The sequence below is a fragment of the Bison bison genome, unplaced genomic scaffold (assembly GCF_000754665.1).
Source record: "Bison bison bison isolate TAMUID 2011002044 unplaced genomic scaffold, Bison_UMD1.0 scf7180017864384, whole genome shotgun sequence".
NCBI classification, from domain to species: Eukaryota; Metazoa; Chordata; class Mammalia; order Artiodactyla; family Bovidae; genus Bison; species Bison bison.
The window spans coordinates 8,454,211-8,475,789 of NW_011494956.1; the positions used below are offsets into that span (position 1 = coordinate 8,454,211).

At 34.8% G+C, this 21,579-nt stretch overlaps 1 protein-coding gene across 1 annotated transcript in view; it reads left to right on the forward strand.

Moving 5' to 3' along the window:
• Window positions 1–21,579, forward strand: part of ATR (ATR serine/threonine kinase) — a 120,486-nt gene that overhangs the window by 11,735 nt on the left and 87,172 nt on the right. Inside the window, exons 2-16 of the mRNA XM_010858156.1 lie at window positions 5,046–5,137; window positions 6,258–6,407; window positions 8,334–9,211; window positions 10,074–10,252; window positions 10,862–11,053; window positions 12,088–12,278; window positions 12,749–12,901; window positions 13,596–13,788; window positions 14,019–14,281; window positions 16,008–16,198; window positions 16,291–16,391; window positions 16,579–16,750; window positions 17,370–17,540; window positions 19,123–19,317; window positions 20,468–20,653. Coding sequence (XP_010856458.1) covers window positions 5,046–5,137; window positions 6,258–6,407; window positions 8,334–9,211; window positions 10,074–10,252; window positions 10,862–11,053; window positions 12,088–12,278; window positions 12,749–12,901; window positions 13,596–13,788; window positions 14,019–14,281; window positions 16,008–16,198; window positions 16,291–16,391; window positions 16,579–16,750; window positions 17,370–17,540; window positions 19,123–19,317; window positions 20,468–20,653 — 3,307 coding nt within the window. The remainder of the gene's footprint in view (window positions 1–5,045; window positions 5,138–6,257; window positions 6,408–8,333; window positions 9,212–10,073; window positions 10,253–10,861; window positions 11,054–12,087; window positions 12,279–12,748; window positions 12,902–13,595; window positions 13,789–14,018; window positions 14,282–16,007; window positions 16,199–16,290; window positions 16,392–16,578; window positions 16,751–17,369; window positions 17,541–19,122; window positions 19,318–20,467; window positions 20,654–21,579) is intronic.

Genomic DNA, 21,579 nt, shown 5'->3' on the forward strand with positions numbered 1-21,579 from the left:
TCTTGAGAAATTTGTATGCAGGTCAGGAAGCAACAGTTAGAACTGGACATAGAACAACAAACTGGTTCCAAATCAGGAAAGGAGTACGTCAAGGCTGTATATTGTCACCCTGCTTATTTAACTTATATGCAGAGTACATCATGAGAAATGCTGGACTGGAAGAAGCACAAGCTGGAATCAAGATTGCCGGGAGAAATATCAATAACCTCAGATATGCAGATGACACCACCCTTATGGCAGAAAGTGAAGAGGAACTAAAAAGCCTCTTGATGAAGGTGAAAGAGGAGAGTGAAAAAGTTGGCTTAAAACTCAACGTTCAGAAAACGAAGATTATGGCATCTGGTCCCATCACTTCATGGGAAATAGATGGGGAAACAATGGAAACAGTGGCTGACTTTATTTTTCTGGGCTCCAAAATCACTGCAGATGGTGACTGCAGCCATGAAATTAAAAGACACTTACTCCTTGGAAGAAAAGTTATGACCAACCTAGATAGCATATTGAAAAGCAGAGACATTGCTTTGCCAACAGAGGTCCATCTAGTCACGGCTATGGTTTTTCCTGTGCTCATGAATGGATGTGAGAGTTGGACTGTGAAGAAAGCTGAGTGCCGAAGAATTGATGCTTTTGAATTGTGGTGTTGGAGAAGACTCTTGAGAGTCCCTTGGACTACAAGGAGATCCAACCAGTCCATTCTGAAGATCAGCCCTGGGATTTCTTTGGAAGGAATGATGCTAAAGCTGAAACTCCAGTCCTTTGGCCACCTCATGCGAAGAGTTGACTCATTGGAAAAGACTCTGATGCTGGGAGGGATTGGGGACAGGAGGAGAAGGGGACGACAGAGGATGAGATGGCTGGATGGCATCACTGACTCGATGGATATGAGTCTGGGTGAACTCCTGGAGTTGGTGATGGACAGGGAGGCCTGGCGTGCTACGATTCATGGGGTTGCGAAGAGTTGGACGCGACTGAGCAACTAAACTGAAAAATAAAGCCTCTCACTGTTTCCATTGTTTCCCCATCTATTTGCCATGGAGTGATGGGACAAGATGCCATGATCTTAGATTTCTGAAAGTTGAGCTTTAAGCCAACTTTTTCACTCTCCTCTTTCACTTTCATCAAGAGGCTCTTTAGTTCTTCTTAGCTTTCTGCCATAAGGGTGGTTCATCTGCATAACTAAGGTTATTGATATTTCTCCTGGCAATCTTGATTCCAGCTTGTGCTTCATCCAGACCAGTGTTTCTCATGATGTATTCTGCATATAAGTTAAATAAGCAGGGTGACAATATACAGTCTTGACGTACTCCTTTCCTGATCTGGAACCAGTCTGTTGTTCCATGTCCAGTTCTAACTGTTGCTTCCTGACCTGGATGCAGATTTCTCAAGAGGCAGGTCAGGTTGTCTGTTATTCCCATCTCTTTCTGAATTTTCCACAGTTTATTGTGATCCACACAGTTAAAGGCTTTGGCATAGTCAATAAAGCAGAAATAGATGTTTTTCTGGAACTCTCTTGTTTTTTCGATGATCCAGCGGATGTTGGCAATTTGATCTCTGGTTCCTCTGCCTTTTCTAAAACCAGTTTGAACATCAGGAAGTTCACGGTTCACGTATTGCTGAAGCCTGGTTTGGAGAATTTTGAGCATTTTTTACTAGCGTATGCTGTTGTTGCTGCTGCTGCTAAGTTGCTTCAGTCGTATCTGACTCTGTGCGACCCCATAGACGGCAGCCCACCATGCTCCCCCGTCCCTGGGATGAGTGCAATTGTGCGGTAGTTTGAGTATTCTTTGGCATCGCCTTTCTTAGGGACTGGAATGAAAACTGACCTTTTCCAGTCCTGTGGCCACTGTCCAGTTTTCCAAAATTGCTGGCATATTGAATGCAGCACTTTCACAGCATCATCTTTTAGGATTTGAACTAGGTCAACTGGAATTCCTTCACCTCCACTAGCTTTGTTCATAATAATGCTTCCTAAGGCCCACTTGACTTCTCATTCCTGGATGTCTGGCTCTAGGTGAGTGATCACACCGTAATCATCTGTGTTGTGAAGATCTTTTTTGTATAGTTCTTCTGTGTATTCTTGCCACCACCTCTTAATATCTTCTGCTTCTGTTAGGTCCATACCATTTCTGTCCTTTATCGAGCCCATCTTTGCATGAAATGTTCCCTTGGTATCTCCGATTTTCTTGAAGAGATCTCTACTCTTTCCCATTCTATTGTTTTCCTCTATTTGTTTGCACTGATCACTGAGGAAGGCTTTCTTATCTCTCCTTGCTATTCTTTGTAACTCTGCATTCAGAGTTATGTCTTTTCTTTTCTCCTTTGTTTTTTGTTTCTTTTCTTTTCACAGCTGCTTATAAGGCCTTCTCAGACAGCCATTTTGCTTTTTTGCGTTTCTCTTTCTTGGGGATGGTCTTTCTTCCCTGTCTCCTATACAATGTCATGAACTTCCGTCCATAGTTCATCAGGCACTCTGTCTATCAGATCTAGTCCCTTAAATCTATTTCTCAATAGATTTAAATAGACTTTTTAATAGATTTAAATCTACTCCTCAGAGTACTTCGCAGCAAATTCCAGACATCATTTTATCAATCAGATCACATCAGTTGCTCAGTCGTGTCTGACTCTTTGCGACCCCATGAATCGCAGCACACCAGGCCTCCCTGTCCATCACCAACTCCAGGAGTTCACCCAGACTCATATCCATCGAGTCAGTGATGCCATCCAGCCATCTCATCCTCTGTCGTCCCCTTCTCTTGCCCCCAATCCCTCCCAGCATCAGAGTCTTTTCCAATGAGTCAACTCTTCGCATGAGGTGGCCAAAGGACTGGAGTTTCAGCTTTAGCATCATTCCTTCCAAAGAAATCCCAGGGCTGATCTCCTTCAGAATGGACTGGTTGGATCTCCTTGCAGTCCAAGGGACTCTCAAGAGTCTTCTCCAACACCACAGTTCAAAAGCATCAATTCTTCGGCGCTTAGCCTTCTTCACAGTCCAACTCTCACATCCATACATGACCACAGGAAAAACCATAGCCTTGACTAGACGAACCTTTGTTGGCAAAGCAATGTCTCTGCTTTTCAATATGCTATCTAGGTTGGTCATAACTTTCCTTCCAAGGAGTAAGCGAAATACCACTATTTATTTCTAGAGTGTAAAGACTTTTTAGACATACCACAATACCATTTTCATACCTAAAACTTTAATTTCTTAAAAACATCAAATATCTAGGCTGCTCAAATTTTCTCAGTTGTCATTTATAGTTTGCTATTTTTATTCTTGATTCAGAATCCAATGTAGGACTAGCCACTGTACTTGGTCGATACGGTTCTTAAATCTTCATTATTAGTTTCTTCTCTCTTTTTTCCCTTGGAATTTCTTTGTTGAAGAAACTGTTTTCTTTTGATTTTTCTAGAAGTCTAGATCTATTCAATAGAAATATGAAGTAAGTCACATATATAATTGAAAATTTCTCACATTACAAAATGCTACATTACAAAAAGGAAATAGGTGAAATTAATTTTAGCAATATATATTATTACCATATTGTATATATCACTTATATGTGGAATTTAAAATACAACACAAATGAACTTATTTATGAATTAGAAACAGACTAACACATAGAGAACAGACTTATGGCTGCCAAAGGTGGGGAGCAGGGGAGAGTTGAATGGGAGTTTGGGACTAGCGGATGCAAATTATTATATACAGATGGATAAACAACAGCATCCTATTGTATAGCACAGAAAGCTATATTGAATATCCTGTAATAAACCATAATAGAAAATAATATGGAAAAGAATATATGATAACTGATTCACTTTGCTGTATACCACAAACTAATACAATGTCATAAGTCAATTATGCTTCTATTAAAATAAAAGAAACTAAAGAAACCCAACATATATTATTTAACTCAGTATATCCAGATGTTATCATTTTAACATGTAATTAATATAACATTATTAATGCAGTATTACACATTTTTGGTAGTGAATATTCCAAATCCAATGTGTATTTCATACTTGTAGCACATTTCATTTTGGACTAGCTGTATATCAGGTTCTCAATAGTGTGTGGTAAAGGTTTACCATATTGGGCAAGATAGGTCTAGACTTTGCAGATTGTATACTTTGCAGAATACTATCAGTGTCAACATTAAAACTAAACACATTTGATAAGTTCAACTTTAGAGAATTTTTTACAGATGAAATTGTGAGTCCCTTTAAGGGTTGTTGTTCATTCGCACAGTTGTGTCCAACTGTTTGTGACCCCATGGATTGCAGCACACCAAGCCTCCCTGTCCCTCATCATCTCCCAGAGTTTGCCCAAGTTCATGTCCATTGCATTGGTGATGCCATCCAGCCATCTTATCCTTTGACACCCTCTTTCTTTGTGCCCTCAGTCCCTGCCATCAGGGACTTTTCCAGAGTTGGCTGTTCACATCAGGTGACCAAAATACCGGTGCTTCAACTTCAACATCAGTCCTTCCAATGAGTATTCAGGGTTGATTTCCTTTAAGATTGCCTAGTTTGATCTCCTTGCTGTCCAAGGGACTCTCAATAGTCTTCTCTAGCACCACAGTTCAGAGGCATTAATTCTTTGGTGCTCTGCCTTCTTTACAGTCCAGCTCTCATAACCCTACGTGACCATTGGGAAGACCATAGCCTTGACTGTGTGGACCTTTGTTGGCTGAATGATGTCTCTGCTTTTCAATACACTCTCTAGGTTTGTCATAGCTTTCCTGCCAAGAAGCAATTGTCTTCTGATTTCATGGCTGCAGTCACCATCCACAGTGATTTTTAGAGCCCAACACGAGGAAATCTCTCACTGTTTCCACCTTCTCCCCTTCTATTTGCTATGAAGTAATGGGGCTGGATGCCATGATATTAGTTTTTTTAATATTTAGTTTTAATCTGGCTTTTTCAGTCTCCTCCTTCACCCTCATCAAGAGGGTCTTTAATTCGCCTTCACTTGCTGCCGTTAGAGTGGTATCATCCATGGTATCATCCCTTTAAGGGTTAAAAACATTTTATTTGTGTTTTAGTGCCAGTCCAGAGGAATATAATACTGTTGTACAGAAGCCAAGACAAATTCTATGTCAGTTCATTGACCGAATACTTACAGACGTAAATGTTGGTAAGAAAAAGTTATTTCTGATATAAATCATGAATTGTTTTCTTTTTCATGTATGCACATTATAGTAGCATTTTTCTCCATGTAGCTTTAGATATATAGTTAGGACTTATGATAGTTACTTGTTGTTGTTCATATTAAAGTATGTATTTCTTATTATATAATGTGATTTACACTTTTAAAATAATTCTCTTTTCCTCATTGTTATCTAGATAGTGCTTGCCATGATTCTTCTTTGATATATGAATTATTTTAAATAAAAATATTTGGCCAGTTCTCTTTTAGATAGGTCTTATGTCAGTGGTTGAAAAACAGCAAATGCCATTTTAAGAAACTCTTTGTATAAGAGTTGGCCACTTTGTCAGTGAAAGGTAATAAGATTCTGTGAGTTGTTGAATCAACTATTTACTGTTTGTGACAATCTAAAAGACAAATCCTACCAACTTGGTAAGATGGTGTCATATGTGCCATGTCTGTTGAAATTACATGGAAGGGACAATCTGGAGTGGCATGTGGCTCATGATTTATAAATTTAATTCCAAATTTGACATAGATTTTAAGAATTACAGTAGTCATCTAGCCTTTCTTTTTCAATCAGTAAAATTTTGAGTTCCTGAAAAATAACAAAGGACTACTGAGTACTTGCAAAATGTGTTTTCATATGGTACTCCATCTGTTTAGACCACTTGTCCTTACCCTCTCTGTTTGACCAACTTCTCATCATCAAGGAATCAACTCCTTCACAGGCTCTTTCCAGACCCTTGTTTCATTTATTGTAGATTAGTATAGTTAACACATCATATTATTGATATAATTACTAATTTATTTGTCTGACTCCCTCATCTGATTGTTAGGGGTTTTTTTTAATCCTCAGATTTTAACACAGTGCCAGGAATATTATAGGCCTATAGCCTACATGTTTGGTAAGTGGATATATGATAGATGAATACATGTGATTATTAAACATTTAAAATTAGGAAGATAGGATTGTAGTGTTTAGTCCCATGAATTTATCATAAACACTGTGTTGGACATAATTCTTGTCACCAGAGACTAGTTTCTTAACAAAAAACTGCCATTTAATTTGTTATGACTTTTTAAAATGAATCTTTTGTTGTTTTAGTTGCTCTGGAACTTGTGAAGAAAACTGACTCTCAACCAACCTCTGTGATGTTGCTTGATTTCATCCAGCATATCATGAAGTCCTCCCCACTTATGTTTGTAAATGTGAATGGAAGCCATGGGCAAAATGAAGCCAAAGGCAGTTGTATTGGTAAATTCTGCTGTTTTGTACATTTATTTTTGATCTCTTTTATGAATTCTGCCTCTTCTGCTCTCCTGAAGTGTCACAAACACATTGTTATGTGTATTTTGGTCAAATTTGCTATTAAGTTGAGGGAGCAAAATGGTTTTATTTCATGCATCCTTGTTTTCTTTTATTATGAACTAGATACCACAAATGGAGCAGAAGTAACTGAATATGTTTATACGCCATTGAACATTTAAGCAGTTTTCTTTTTTCTGTTTTTGATAATGTCTTTTTTTAGATCGTGCATTAGCAAACCATGGCTCATAGACTGGCTGCCTGTTTCTGGAAACAAAGTTTTGTTGGAACATAGCCATGATCATTCATTTATGTATTGTCTGCAGCTACTTCAAAGGCAACTGAGTAGTTGACATGGAGATCATATGGCCCTTAAGCCTGAAATATTTCATATATGGCCCTCATGCCTGAAATATTTCATATTTGGCCCTCTCAGAACAAGCTTACTACTCCCATTCTGGATGTTGAAACTTTTTTCCAGGCTTTTCTCCTTATTCTCACTACTTTTGTCCTTTTGTTAGCTTCATCATAAAGAGATGTAAAGCAAATATCTTTTTTTCTGTACAATGCATAGAGTATTTAAAAATTTTTTGCTTGAATCTTAAGAGTCAACTTTGATAGTATGTTCTCTAAAAAGTCTTTTCTGACCATTACTGATGGTCTATGCTAGGACTAGCTTAGGTACTCTTTCTTTATGCTGTGTTAATACAAAGTGTTCTACATTTCTTCTGTCATGGTACTTATTAAACTATTAATACATTATCAGTTCAGTTCAGTCACTCAGTCGTGTCCGACTCTTTGCGACCCCATGAATCGCAGCACGCCAGGCCTCCCTGTCCATCACCAACTCCCGGAGTCCACCCAAACTCATGTCAATCGAGTCGGTGATGCCATCCAGCTATCTCATCCTCTGTCATCCCCTTCTCCTCCTGCCCTCAGTCCCTCCCAGCATTAGGGTCTTTTCCAATGAGTCAACTCTTCACATGAGGTGGCCAGAGTATTGGAGTTTCAGCTTCAGCATCAGTCCTTCCAATGAACACCCAGAACTGATCTCCTTTAGAATGGACTGGTTGGATCTCCTTGCAGTCCAAGGGACTCTCAAGAGTCTTCTTCGACACCACAGTTCAAAAGCATCAATTCTTCGGCACTCAGCTTTCTTCACAGTCCAACTCACATCCATACATGACCACTGGAAAAATATAAATACTTGTTAATCTATATTCTTTGCTACACTGACTTTTAAACAACAGGTTATAACCCATTTAGTGGGTATTAAAGATGAAATATAATTGACTAGAAATATCATAGTACATTGCAGAATAAGTAATATTTTATTAAACTTTTATCATTTATTAAATAAAATAATATGCATATTTATGCTACACTGTGATATAAAATATATCTCTTAGTTGCAATTTAAAAGTTCAGGAAATTATAGGATTTAGGAGGACAAGACTATGACTGATTTGTTCTTATGCATCTAAGGCAGAGTCACCATTCAATAATATTTGTAGGAATGATAACTATATATTGAGCATTTAGTTAACTTTGGGCACTATGCAGAAAATTTCATATATATTATCTTACTTGGTCGGGGTAACATATAAAGTAAGTGTCATTGTCCCCTTTTCAAAATGAAGTTATAGAAGTTTAGAGAAATTAAAAGTTCACACAACTACTAAGTGGAAAGCTAGAATCTTGTCTGACTCCAAATTGGTATTCTAAATTATTATAATATGTTTCCATTGTGTAGGGAATGTTTTAGACTATTTTGTCAATGAAGTTTATACTTTAAAAATAAATCAAGCATTTAGCAAATTAAGTAGCACTCTAATATATTTAATTATTTAATATCTTTTTCTGTTTATTTCAAAGAGTTCAGTAATTGGATCATAACAAGACTTCTGCGGATTGCAGCCACTCCATCCTGTCATATGTTACACAAAAAAATCTGTGAAGTCATCTGTGCATTATTATTTCTTTTTAAAAGCAAGAGTCCTGCTATTTTTGGAGTACTGATGAAGGAATTATTACATCTTTTTGAAGACTTGATTTACTTCCACAAAAGATATGCAGTAGAACACTTTGTGGAATGGCCAGTGGTAGTTCACCGGTTTTTAAGTCAATTCGATGAACATGTAGGATATTTACAGCCAGCTCCTTTGCAGCTCATGAACATGCAAAATTTAGAGTTTATTGAAGTCACTTTATTGACAGTTCTTATTCGTATTATTGCAATTGTGTTTTTTAGAAGGCAAGAACTCTTACTTTGGCAGATAGGTTGTGTTCTGCTAGAGTATGGGAGTCCAAAAGTTAAATCCTTAGCAATTAGCCTTTTAACTGAACTCTTTGAGCTTGGAGGACTACCAGCACAACCAGCCAGCACTTTTTTCAGCTCATTTTTTGAATTATTAAAACAACTAGTAGAAATGGATGCTGACCAATTGAAACTCTATGAAGAGCCATTATCAAAGCTGATAAAGACCCTGTTCTCCTCTGAAACAGAAGCTTATAGAAATATTGAGCCTGTCTACTTAAATATGCTGCTAGAAAAACTCTGTGTCATGTTTGAAGATGGTGTGCTTTTGCAGCTTAAGTCTGATTTGCTAAAAGCAGCTTTGTGCCACTTACTGCAGTATTTCCTTAAATATGTGCCAGCTGGGTATGAATCTGCTTTACAAGTCAGGAAGGTTTATGTGAGAAATATTTGTAAAGCTCTTGTAGATGTGCTTGGAGTTCAGGCAGATGTGGAGGTAAGTCATTTTTAAGGTTACTTGTTAAGCATATATTTTTACCTTAATTTAAGTGGATGTATTGTGCAAGAGTAATAAAGAGGAAATAGAATATCTTTTTTTGGTTGCTAGAATATCTATAATAATGTACATTCAGAATGGGATACTTTTTATAATCTACTTTGACTTCCTATTACGGATTTTTAATTTGGTTTCAGAAAGATTTGTTCACTATGTTGGTAATGAATTGCCAATGGAGTAGAATGTTTTAAAGTAGAGTTTGTGAAGAGTAAACATGTTTGTTGCATTATTAATTAAAAGGGGGCCAGGTATCAACTTCATTGCAAAAACTTTGAGCACTCACCGAGACTTTTTCTTTGACAGGTTATAATCGATCACTTCTAGAAAATCTATGAGTATATAGTACTAGTCATGCCAAATTATGCCTTTTTTTCTATTTGAACTGTGGGAGTGTGATACAATAGATATGCAATAAATTGATTAAATATTTTAGTTTATATGTAATAATATTTTACTTTATCTGTAAATCTTGCTAGATTTGTTGTATAAAAGAAGTTAGTCATTTCCTTGTAGAATTTTTCTTTGTGGCATTTTGGTCAAGGGAAAACAAGTTATAGAAGGATTTGTCTTAGGCCTTCTAAAACTATAGAACCGTAGTTCTAGATATAGAGCTATATATGTGTCTATATATATACTGTGAAATAATTAGATTAACTTAGGTTTTTGTTTTGTTTGATGAGACTCTGAAAATAATTTACCTTCTTTGGAATCTTAATACCTAATGCATTTTTGCTATCTATGAATAATACATATAAACTTATTTTCTAAGAAATAGTTTTTTAAATTATTTTTGCTTTCTCAGTATTTGTTGGGCCCACTTTATGCAGCCTTAAAAATGGAAAGTATGGAAATCATTGATGAAGTTCAGTGCCAAATTCAACAGGAAGACCTCAGCAGTAATAGCAATGGACTGTCACCCAAAAGGCGTCGACTCAGCTCATCTTTAAACGCTTCCAAAAGAGCACCAAAACAGACTGAGGAGTATGACTTTCATTCAGTTTGTATTTAGCCACTTAATAGAACTTTAGTGACTTAAAAAATCACCTTTATTTAAGTGCTTTGCCTTAAATACACCAAGAACATTTGTTCTTTCTTTAAGTAGTTGAAGGAGTGCTTAAAAAGTCTAATAGTTCTTGTAGTCTATTTTAGTATAAAAGATTCCATGACTAAATATGGTTACTTAAAAGTCTTTACTTGCCTGATTTGACTTTTTAATACATTAAAAAATCTCTGTGACTATACATCTATCAACAATTTTTAAAAAGTTAGCAAATTATTTTTTTTGTAATATAGCCAAAGAATTCCCATATTTTAGCCAACTGTAAAAGTTGTTATAAATTTCAGTAGTTGTAGGGATTTCCCTGGTGGTCCAGTGATGAGGACTCAATGCTTTCACTGCCGTGGCCTGGGTTCAATTCCTGGTTGGGGAACTAAGATCCTGCAAGCCATATGGTATAGCAAAAAACAAACAAAATGTCAGTAGTTGCCATGCCATGCCGCCTTTTGTTTAAAATATTTTTCATGTACGAGCAAGATTATATAAATTCATATGAATATGAATCTTTACACTCTGGTTATAATTAATTACAGAATTAAACATGTGGATATAAACAAAAAGAGCATATTATGGAGTGCACTGAAACAGAAGGCTGAGGACCTTCAAATTTTCCTTGAATCCAATAATGTGAAGAATCCTATTATTGAGACTTTAGAAGGAATTGCCGTCATTCTACAACTGACTGCTCTGTGTACTGTTCACTGTTCTCATCAAAACATGGACTGGTAAAAACAACTTGTATTTTCTGGGTGTAATACATTTGAATTTAGTGTTTTGGAAGACCTCTTTATTCACTTGATTTTTGTGACCTTAGAACACAAAATTTTTCAGTGAAAGAGAAATTTATTTTTTGTTGAGCATCTGCTAAATGCCAGATATTGTGTTAAGTACTATACATATCTTATTTAATCTTTACAACAATTCTGTGAAGTAAATGTTTTTATGTCCTCTACACATTCAAAATTGAGGCTCTTTTTTGTCTGAAGCCTGAACTAATTTTCTGGGGTGGAAAGGTAGAACATTTTTTTATACAACTCAAAATTCAATGCTCTTCAAGCCAAATATTTCATCAAAAGAACTTTTCCCTTTGATGATAAAAGTAGGAATTTAATGATGATAAAAGTAGGAATTTAAAACTCATTAGAGATATTTTTAGTTTAGCGTTAATATAGGTTAATTACTCTATCAGAAGGATAAAGTGTGAACCCTCTCTGAAGATTTAGTCTTATTTTTTACTGCCATGTTATAGACCAACACTCCTTGATAATTTTTTATATGATCATTTATTCCGTGTTTCCTGATTCACTGTTTTTTTTTTAATCTTTTAATTTTCCTGGGTCACTCTTAACTAGCTAATACAAAGTTATGAAGGAGATTAAATAAGCTGTATTAATTCAGATTGCCTTAAATTTGAAATTTGAGATAACTTGAAGTAATAGCTAATTTGGACAAAGTCTGCTTTTGTCCTATTATTAAGAAAGGGTTTACACAGCTGTATCTTCTGTTATTTTAAAGCCTGGTGGTATCACATTTAAATAGCATAGATTAACTTTAATTACCAAATCCTGTGTGCTTTAGACTGACATAAAGAGATTAAACTTAAAATAATAATGATATATTAATTGATATGCATATTTACTTTGAATTGGTTTAAAGTTTTAGGTTAGTTTTATACTCAATTTATTTTGGCTTACTACAATATTAGTTTTGACTATAATAAAATTCATTTTAGTTGTCTTAAAAAATGTTTTAACTGCAGCTATAATTTCAAGGACTGTCAACAGAAGTGTAAGAAGAAACCTTCAGTAACGATAACTTGGATGTCTGTGGATTTTTACACAAAGGTGCTTAAGAGCTGTAGGACTTTGTTAGAATCTGTTCAGAAACCTGATCTGGAGACAGTTATTGACAAAGTGGTAAAAATATATGATGCTTTGATGTATATTCAAGGTGAGTACAAAAAAGCAACAGATCAAAATAACCAATAATCAGTATGAAAATAGGTTTTGTTTTCTGCCTAAGGCCTAAATGAACCAATGTTGGGAATGCTCAAAAGTTTATTTTTAATTTCAGTTCTGTTAAGCGTATCAGTAATTTATAAGTTCTAAATTTATTTGTATAATACTTTTAGTATTCTTTTTCAGTCAGTAGAAATTATTTATAACTTTTAAATTTTACTTTAAGAATCTAAAGAATGCTACTAAAAATATAAATGCATATTTTCATAAAGTCACATTTAATTCCTTTGGATTCGCAGACCTCAGAACATCATCTTTATGTTAAGAACCCCTGTTTATTGAATGTTTGTTGTAATTCCATTTGATGTGTAGAATGTCTTTTTTTTTTAATTGAAAGAAGATATAGCTTCAAATATGATTAAAGAAAAGATATCATTAATCACCTATTGTGTGTTTCTGTAGTAAACACTTCATTTGAAGATCATATCCTGGAAGATTTATGTGGAATGCTCTCACTTCCATGGATTTGTCTCCATTCTGATGATGACTCTTTAAAGTTGACCACATTTGCCCTCAGTCTTCTAACATTAAGCCAGAGGATTTCAGATAGCTACTGTAAGTGGTCTCAAAATTCTATATGTGTGATTTGTTTTGTTTTAACTTATCCCTATACAATACTTCTAATACTTATCATTTCTGTTTTTTAATAATTACAAAATAAGGTACATTTTTAAATAATTCAAAAAGGAGTTGCACATGTAGAAAGGGGTAAATTGTAGCATTTATGCATCCTCAGCTCTATTCTGCCACATTGTTCTCCAAAGATGTCATTCCAAATTACATTGCTGTTAGCAAACTATGAGTTTAATATCTTCACCAGCACTTGGCATTATCAAATTTTAAATTTTTTGCTATCTTAAAAAAGAGAGGGAATTCCTTGGCAGTACAGTGGTTAAGACTTTGTGCTTTCACTGTGGAGGGCCCAGGTTTGATCCCTAGTCAGGGAGCTAAGATGCCACAAACTGCATGGTGTAGCCAAAAAAAAAAGTCAAAGATGTAACTACCTAAACAAATATATATTTTTTGCTATTTGATGGGTGTAGTTTTAAATTTGGATTTCCCTGTTACTTATAAGATTATACATAGACCTTTTTTAGTGCACGTGCTTAATAAATGGAAAAGGAGTTTTTAATTAAATGCTGTATGTATTTTAAATGTTATTTGACTTTACAATAAGGAATAAGTATGTATGGTGTGTGTATGTAAATTAACACCTAGAAATCTTGATTAATAGACTTAATTTTTTTAGCACCACAGGCCCAATCACGATGTGTATTTCTTCTAACTCTGTTTCCAAGAAGAATACACCTTGAGTGGAGAACAGCAGTTTACAGCTGGGCCCTGCAGAGTTCTCATGAAGTAATCCGGACAAGTTGTATTAATGGATTCTTTATCTTACTGCAGCAGCAGAATCCTTATAACAGAGTTCCCAAGATTCTTGTGTATGTATTAATATTTTAATTTGAATATACAACTTGATTGAACAGATATCATATATACAAATTTATGTTTATTGCTGGATATATAGAACAAGTGTTGCTTTTAGTTTTAGAATTTAAGTTTTTTTTGCTTCTATTCTTTGTTTAATCAGTACTTTTGCCCCAAATGAGGCAAGACTATTTAGACCACAAAATTAAACCAAAAGATTTAGTACTTTTTTTCCACCCCCCAGAGATAAAGTCAAAGATGATTCTGACATTGTCAAAAAAGAATTTGCATCTGTACTTGGTCAGCTTGTCTGTACACTTCATGGCAAGTTTTATTTGACAAGTTCTTTAACAGAACCTCTCTCTGAATATGGGCATATTGACCTCTTATGTAAGAGCCTAAAAGTCGCTTCTCAACCTGAATGTTCATCTTCTCGACTAAAAGCTTCTGTTTGCAAGCCATTCCTTTTCCTACTGAAAAAAAAAACACCTAGCCCAGTGAAACTTGGTAAGTGGTTTGTTATGATTTATTTAATATTTTAAAACCTATTTAAGCTCCTTTAAAAAAACAAAAACAAAAACAATGGTATAGTTAGCCTGAAGCCTTAAAAAATTAGACTTGCTTGATAGATTCAGTGCTTATGTAATTATTCATAAACAGGATGTCTGATATTAGACTGTATCACAGAACTAACAAGGGAAGTAATTTTTAGAGTTTTAAAATGCTCTTGTGATTGGACAGTGTAAGGGATATACCTATTGTTTAGTTCAATATTGTGAGGTTCAGTATGCTGTATCCTCTTTAGTGATCCCAGGGACCTTCTTAATGTGTCCCCTGCCACTGCTTTGGACCTTCAGAACTTCAAATAGTCTGATACTTTGCCCCCTGAGGAATATAGATTTTATCTTTACCACTTTCCAATGGTAATGGTGTACAGATTTGTTGGGAGCATGAAATATATACACATACTTGGATGGTGGCTTGCTTTGGGTGATTATTGTTATTGAGTCACTGAGTTGTGTCAGACTCTTTGCGACCCCATAGACTGTAGCATGCCAGAGTTCCCTGTCCATCACCAACTCCCAGAGCTTACTCAAACTCATGTCCATCAAGCCAGTGATGCCATCCAACTATCTCATCCTCTGTCATCCTCATCTCCTCTTGCCTTCAATCTTTCCCAGCATCAGGGTCTTTTCCAGTGAGTCACATCAGGTGGCCAAAGTACTAGAGTTTCAGCTTCAGCATCAGTCCTTCCAGTGAATATTCAGGGCTGATTTCCTTTAGGATTGACTGGTTGGGTCTCCTTACAGTCCAAGAGACTCTCTGGCTCAATGGTAGAGAACCTATCTGCCAGAGCAGGATGCATGGGTTCAGTCCCTGGTTGGGGAAGATTCCCTGGAGAAGAACATGGCAATCCACTCCAGTATTCTTGCCTGGAAAATCCTGTGGACAGAGGAGCCTGGTGGGCTACAGTCTATGGGGTAGCAAAAGAGTTGGACACAACTTAGTGACTAAACAACAAAAACAACAAGCTTTCCCTTTGTTCACACTTCTTTACATTACAGAAATGTGCTTTTAAGTCTATCCCAGTAATTTAAAAAATCTGAGTGAGTAATCATTTTGTAACTTTAAAAATTCTAGAATTTATTTTAGATTTAAATTATGTAAAACTTTTACTAAAAAGCATAAAATAATTTTTTCTAATATAAAAGATGATTTATTTATTTTTGCCTGTGCTGGATCTTTGTTGCTACCTGCCATCTTTCTGTAGTTAGGGTGAGCAGGGCTATCCTTTGTTGAGGTGTGCAGGCTTCTCCTTGTGGTGGCTTCTCTTGTTGTGGAGCACAGACTCTATAGGGCAGGCCTCAGAAGCTGTGGCTCACAGCTCAGGAGCTCAAGCTCAATAGTTGTAGTGCATTGGCATAGTTGCTCTGTGGCAAGTGAGGTCTTTCCTGACCAGGGATGGAACCCATGTCCCCTGCATCGGCAGGCAGATTCTTAAGCATTGGACCACCAGTGAAATCCTTAAAGTAAATTTAAATTTATAGGTATTAGTTTTTCACGTATTCATTTTAATCCACAATTCTATATGCTTTACAAATTTAAACACAAAATATTGATTTTATAAGACAACTTAGCGTTATTTGTAGTGTATTATTTATTGGCAATATTTTTATAGTACAACTTTTTAATGTAATGTGTTAACTTAGGTATTATATACTCTTGTTTTTAGCTTTCATAGAAAATCTGCATCATCTTTGTAAGCATCTTGATTTTAGAGAAGATGAAACAGATATAAAAACGGTTCTTGGAACTTTATTAAATTTAATGGAAGATCCAGACAAGGATGTTAGAGTGGCTTTTAGTGGAAATATCAAGCATATATTGGAATCCTTGGATGCTGAGGATGGATTTATAAAAGAGGTTGATGACTTTTATTTTAAATTTTTATTTTTACGTATTTTCATAAACCTGGTTCTAAAAATTTCTTTAACTAGTTAATACTATTGTTCTAGCTTTTTGTCTTAAGGATGAAGGAAGCATATACACACGCTCAGATCTCAAGAAATAATGAATTGAAGGATACCTTGATTCTTACAACAGGGGATATTGGAAGGTAAGTTTGGCGGCTTTCGTAGACTTCCTTATTTATTTTGGCCATTCATCTTTTTTGTTTACCTGCTGTTAGAAATGGTAATATGAGAGTTGTGATGTTATAGAGAGAAGTGTGATAACAGTTTGCATTTATTTATAGATTTTTATTTTCAAGACATTGATAATAATTTTTTTTTAAATAATTTTAGGGCAGCAAAAGGAGATTTGGTACCTTTTGCCCTCTTGCACTTATTGCACTGTTTATTATCCAAGTCAGCATCTGTCTCTGGAGCAGCGTACACGGAAATTAGAGCACTGGTTGCGGCTAAAAGTGTTAAACTGCAGAACTTTTTCAGCCAGTATAAGAAACCTATCTGTCAGGTGAGATTCAGCACTGGCCTTGACTAAAGGAAATAGCATTACTTTGCAAAAGCTAAAAAAAGAACATACATATGTTTTACTTTTCTTAAGAGAGAGATTTCTTTTTTAATGATGTATTTGGTTTATTTAAAAGACACTACATCTTGTCATTTTATATTTTAGCTTCCTAGTCTGAAGATGTAGGCTATAAATGGGAGAGGGGAAAAAATCATCTTATAATAATTATTACTCTATTGTTAATCTATTAAGAGAAGTCTTTTTTTTTATTAGTCTTTCTTTTAGTGATAAACTTTTTTATGCTTTGATATTATGGATAAGGTACTTTGTTTTAAGAAAGGTTCATTCAAGAAAGGTTCAGTCTGAAAAGTTGGGAAATGTTAAAATACAGGCTTTGCTCTGTGCTAGTGGTGTAATCCTTAAGAACGTATTCCAGTTTAACTAAGCCTGGTTACTTCATCTATAAAAGGGTGTTTATATATACCTCATTAAGGTTGTTATAAAAATTAAATGAACTATTCAGGTAGTATGTTTAGAACTCTGATACTGGCCTTTGTGTTAGCCTAAAACATAATAGTTAAATGTTCTTCCTTGTGTGAAAACTAACATCATTTTGCTCTAGTTTTTGGTAGAATCCCTCCACTCCAGTCAGATGACAGCACTTCCTAGTACTCCATGCCAGAATGCTGAGATGCGAAAACAAGATGTGGCTCACCAGCGAGAAATGGCTTTAAATACCTTGTCTGAAATTGCCAATGTTTTTGACTTTCCTGATCTTAATCGTTTCCTTACTGTACGTTGCAAAGTATAGTTGACTTAATCGAGGTTTTCAGTTCAGTATTTTGTGTTTATTCCATTCTCTCTCTATTTTTTAAGAAAATTTGGCATTGTTTATTATCTGGCAAGTATAATGAGGACCATAGATTTTCAAATTTACATGTTATCTTTTGACTTTGATATAATATTACTTATGTTATAAAAGTGAAATATGTGTTGTTTTGAGTCATTGCTCTTTATGGTTAGCTATCTTGAAAAGTTAATACTAATTAATTAATGCTAATTAATTCCATTTACCAAGCATTTATGTCTTTAGTGCTATGATGGGTTTCATTGGTAATGCAAAGTCTAATATGATCATATCTATCCCTAAGGAGTAGGAGTACAAAATAATGCTATAGATGACATGTGAATTCAGATAATCGAATTTGTAGTATGTAGTGGTTTGGGAAGCCTTTGAAAAGTCATTAGTGGGGCTGAGGTTTCAAAGATGGATGGTGTAGGTTATCTTCTTATGTTTTCCCAAAGGCAAAGTTTATTATCATTAGTTAATAAATTATAATAATGATCTATGTAGAAATTTTCCCTACAGCATTTTATATTTTAACAAAATTAAATTGTGTGTAAATTGGACAAATCTTATGATACTATACACTAAGGACCACAAAGATATTTTTAACCTTTTTATTCAGTAATTTCATCTGGGGGCCTCAAAGCACAGAGGTTTACTGCAGCATTTTCCAAGTATCAACTAAACAAAACCCTGAGAAGAAACTTAAGTATCTAATAATTAGGTCATAAAATATTATGCACTGTAACACAATAATTATAAATACTTGGTAGAAACTACTTTATAATGTCCAGTCTTACTGGATTAACATTAAGTTGAAAGACATAACACAAATAAAGTGTAAGTGCCTCTGAGGGTAGGGCTTGGGTCTTATTTATTGTCACATCTTCAGTGCCTATAATAGTCACTGACATGTAGTAGTTGTTTGTTAGATATGTGAATAAATGAAAGGCCAATCATTTTATGTTTGGAATTTTATATAGTATTTAAGAACAAGATCTTAAAGGAAATAGACCAAAATCAAAATAGATTTGTTGCCATGTTGGGATGGCGGTGTATTAAAAAGGTTTTCTTTAATATTGTAGCATCAACTTCTTAATTTGAAGAAGGTAAAATACTGTATTTATCGTTCCTCTTGTTTATTGTCTAAATACTAGTTACCTCAAATAATAAATCAAGCTTGGAACATCTGCTTTAATTAAGAGCATGAATATGTACTAATGAGAAATTATTTTCTTTGCTACTTGAACATTAGCTTATTTATTTCTATCTCTCCCCACCTCCAGTGTAAACTTTATACCATCGGGAACCTTGCCTATTTTTCACTGCTGTATCTGCAGTGCCTGTGCCATAGTAGATGCTCAGTATACGTCTGTTGAGTGAATAAGTAGTAAATTTGAATTCAGATATGTCGTAGGTGGACTCCAAATTTGGGTGGTATTTTTGATTATTTTTGTACATAGCTCATGTGAATATTTTATCACCTGGTCAAATATGCTTTTTGGTAATTGTAGTGTTTCTTTTTCAGAGAACATTACAAGTGTTGCTACCTGACCTTGCTGCCAAAGCAAGCCCTGCAGCTTCTGCTCTCATTCGAACTTTAGGAAAACAATTAAATGTCAATCGTAGAGAGATTTTAATAAATAACTTCAAGTATATTTTTTCCCATTTGGTTTGCTCCTGTTCCAAGGATGAATTAGAACGTGCCCTTCATTATCTAAAGGTAATTGAATATTTGTATATGTTTTACTCCTTTGTATAAATTAGCATTATAGGAAAGCTGTTGTGACATTCTTATAGAAGTAGAGTGAGTAGTTTATAATCTATCTTAGGGTAATATAAGTTCAAGTGGTACATAAATAAGTATTGTCCTGGGCCAAAGGAGAGTATTAAATAGAATTATTCTTTTGTTTTTGTTTTATTGTTTTACCATGATGGTATATGATAGTCATCCATTCATGGATCAGCTTCTCAACTAATTTCATTTTAGAATTTATTGATTGGAACTACCAATGACTAATGATAGATAATTATATCTGTCAGAAGAGGCAATATCCTTAAACTGTAGTATAATGACAGCATTGAATTTAGTTACTTAGTGCTCTGATTACAGTTTGGCCCACTTTCTTGCTAGTTTTCAAATTTAAAATTATAGCCTGTGCTGCTTTTTTTGGTGTCGTAGTATCAACAAAATCTGAGGAATAAGAGGCTACATGGGAACAAGAGAACCTGTCAGATATGCATATGTAACTATTGTTTTTCTCCAATGTTAATTTATTCCCTATATTTCATGATATGCCAGCTATGGATCTCTTCCTAAATGAGTCTTTTTGAATATTGAGTGTATTTATTCATTTTGAGAAAGAAAATCTGTGTTATGAAAGTGGAATGGTAACAGCATTCCAATGCTTACATGTCAGAAACTTTGCTAATCAATTTTTTGGATTATTTCACTTGCGTTAACTCCTCTCAGTTACCTGGTGAGATAAAGTACTATTATTTTTCCATTTTGTGGATGAGAAAGCTAAAGCAGAGAGAGGCAGAGCCACTAATTTTCCTCTCAGGGGTTACATTTCTTTGAATGTAATGACATTCTAAAACTTTATAAAAAACCATACTCCCTTTTAAAAATTTTATTTCAAAACAAAGTCTGATCACTTCACTTTTTTACCTGTAGTACATGGCAAACCTACCAGGAAAAGTTAAGATTAGAGTCCTTTTCCAATGCCTTTTTTAATATTATTAGTAATTCTTGTCACCTGATCCAGAGCTCCTGATTAAGTATAGTATATTAAAATCAATACGCTTATTTCCAAGATGTTAGTATGGAGGAAAAAAACAACTTTTTTTTTTTTAATGTATCTTTGGGTTAGAATGAAACAGAAATTGAACTGGGGAGCCTGCTGAGACAAGATTTCCAAGGACTGCATAATGAATTATTGCTCCGTATTGGAGAACACTATCAACAGGTTTTCAATGGTTTGTCAATACTTGCCTCATTTGCATCTAGTGATGATCCATATCAAGGTCCAAGAGATATCACATCACCTGAACTTATGGTAAGGAATACATTATATGGGTTTTTTGGTTTGTTTTTCTCCTTTTTGTAGCTTTATGGAATTGAAAAAACATGTGTTTTGTGTATTTCCCAAATGCTAGAGATTTATTTAAATTTTAAATTGGAATTTTTGTTTTGAAAAGACTGTTTATTTAAATTTCATGGTCACAGCATACATATTAGGATTGAAAAATAAACATTTTCAAATGATTTTAGATTTTATTTTTTCACTGGGTAAAGCTGTTTATTTTCCTTCACTACCTTTTAACTATGGATCAGAATATATTCATAGCTTCCCCCGGTGCTGCTATCCCTCCCTTGGCACAACATACTAACTTTATCAGTTCTAAACTATATTTAAATTCTTTGTTGGGTTTAAGGCAGGTTAGAAAATATTCCTTTTTGTCTTTCCCTGTCTTAAATTTGTATCTGAAATCATCTTACTGTTTTATTTCTTCATGTAGAAAAAACATATAAATCTCAGACTTACTATTTTTTCCTTTTGATTGTCTTCATTCTTTGAAGGTATTCAAAGTACTATCAGCAAAATATCTTGAGAGGTTTCTGTCTTGGCGTTCTCATTTAGCACCATTCTGTAGCTCATTCAACTCTGACTCTGTTTGAAATATTCTACTGAAATTGCAGCCATGAAATTAAAAGATGCTTACTCCTTGGAAGGAAAGTTATGACCAACCTAGATAGCATATTCAAAAGCAGAGACATTACTTTGCCAACAAAGGTCCGTCTAGTCAAGGCTATGGTTTTTCCAGTGGTCATATATGGATGTGAAAGTCGGACTGTGAAAAAAGCTGAGTGCCAAAGAATTGATGCTTTTGAACTGTGGTGTTGGAGAAGACTCTTGAGAGTCCCTTAGACTGTAAGGAGATCCAACCAGTCCATTCTAAAGGAGATCAGTCCTGGGTGTTA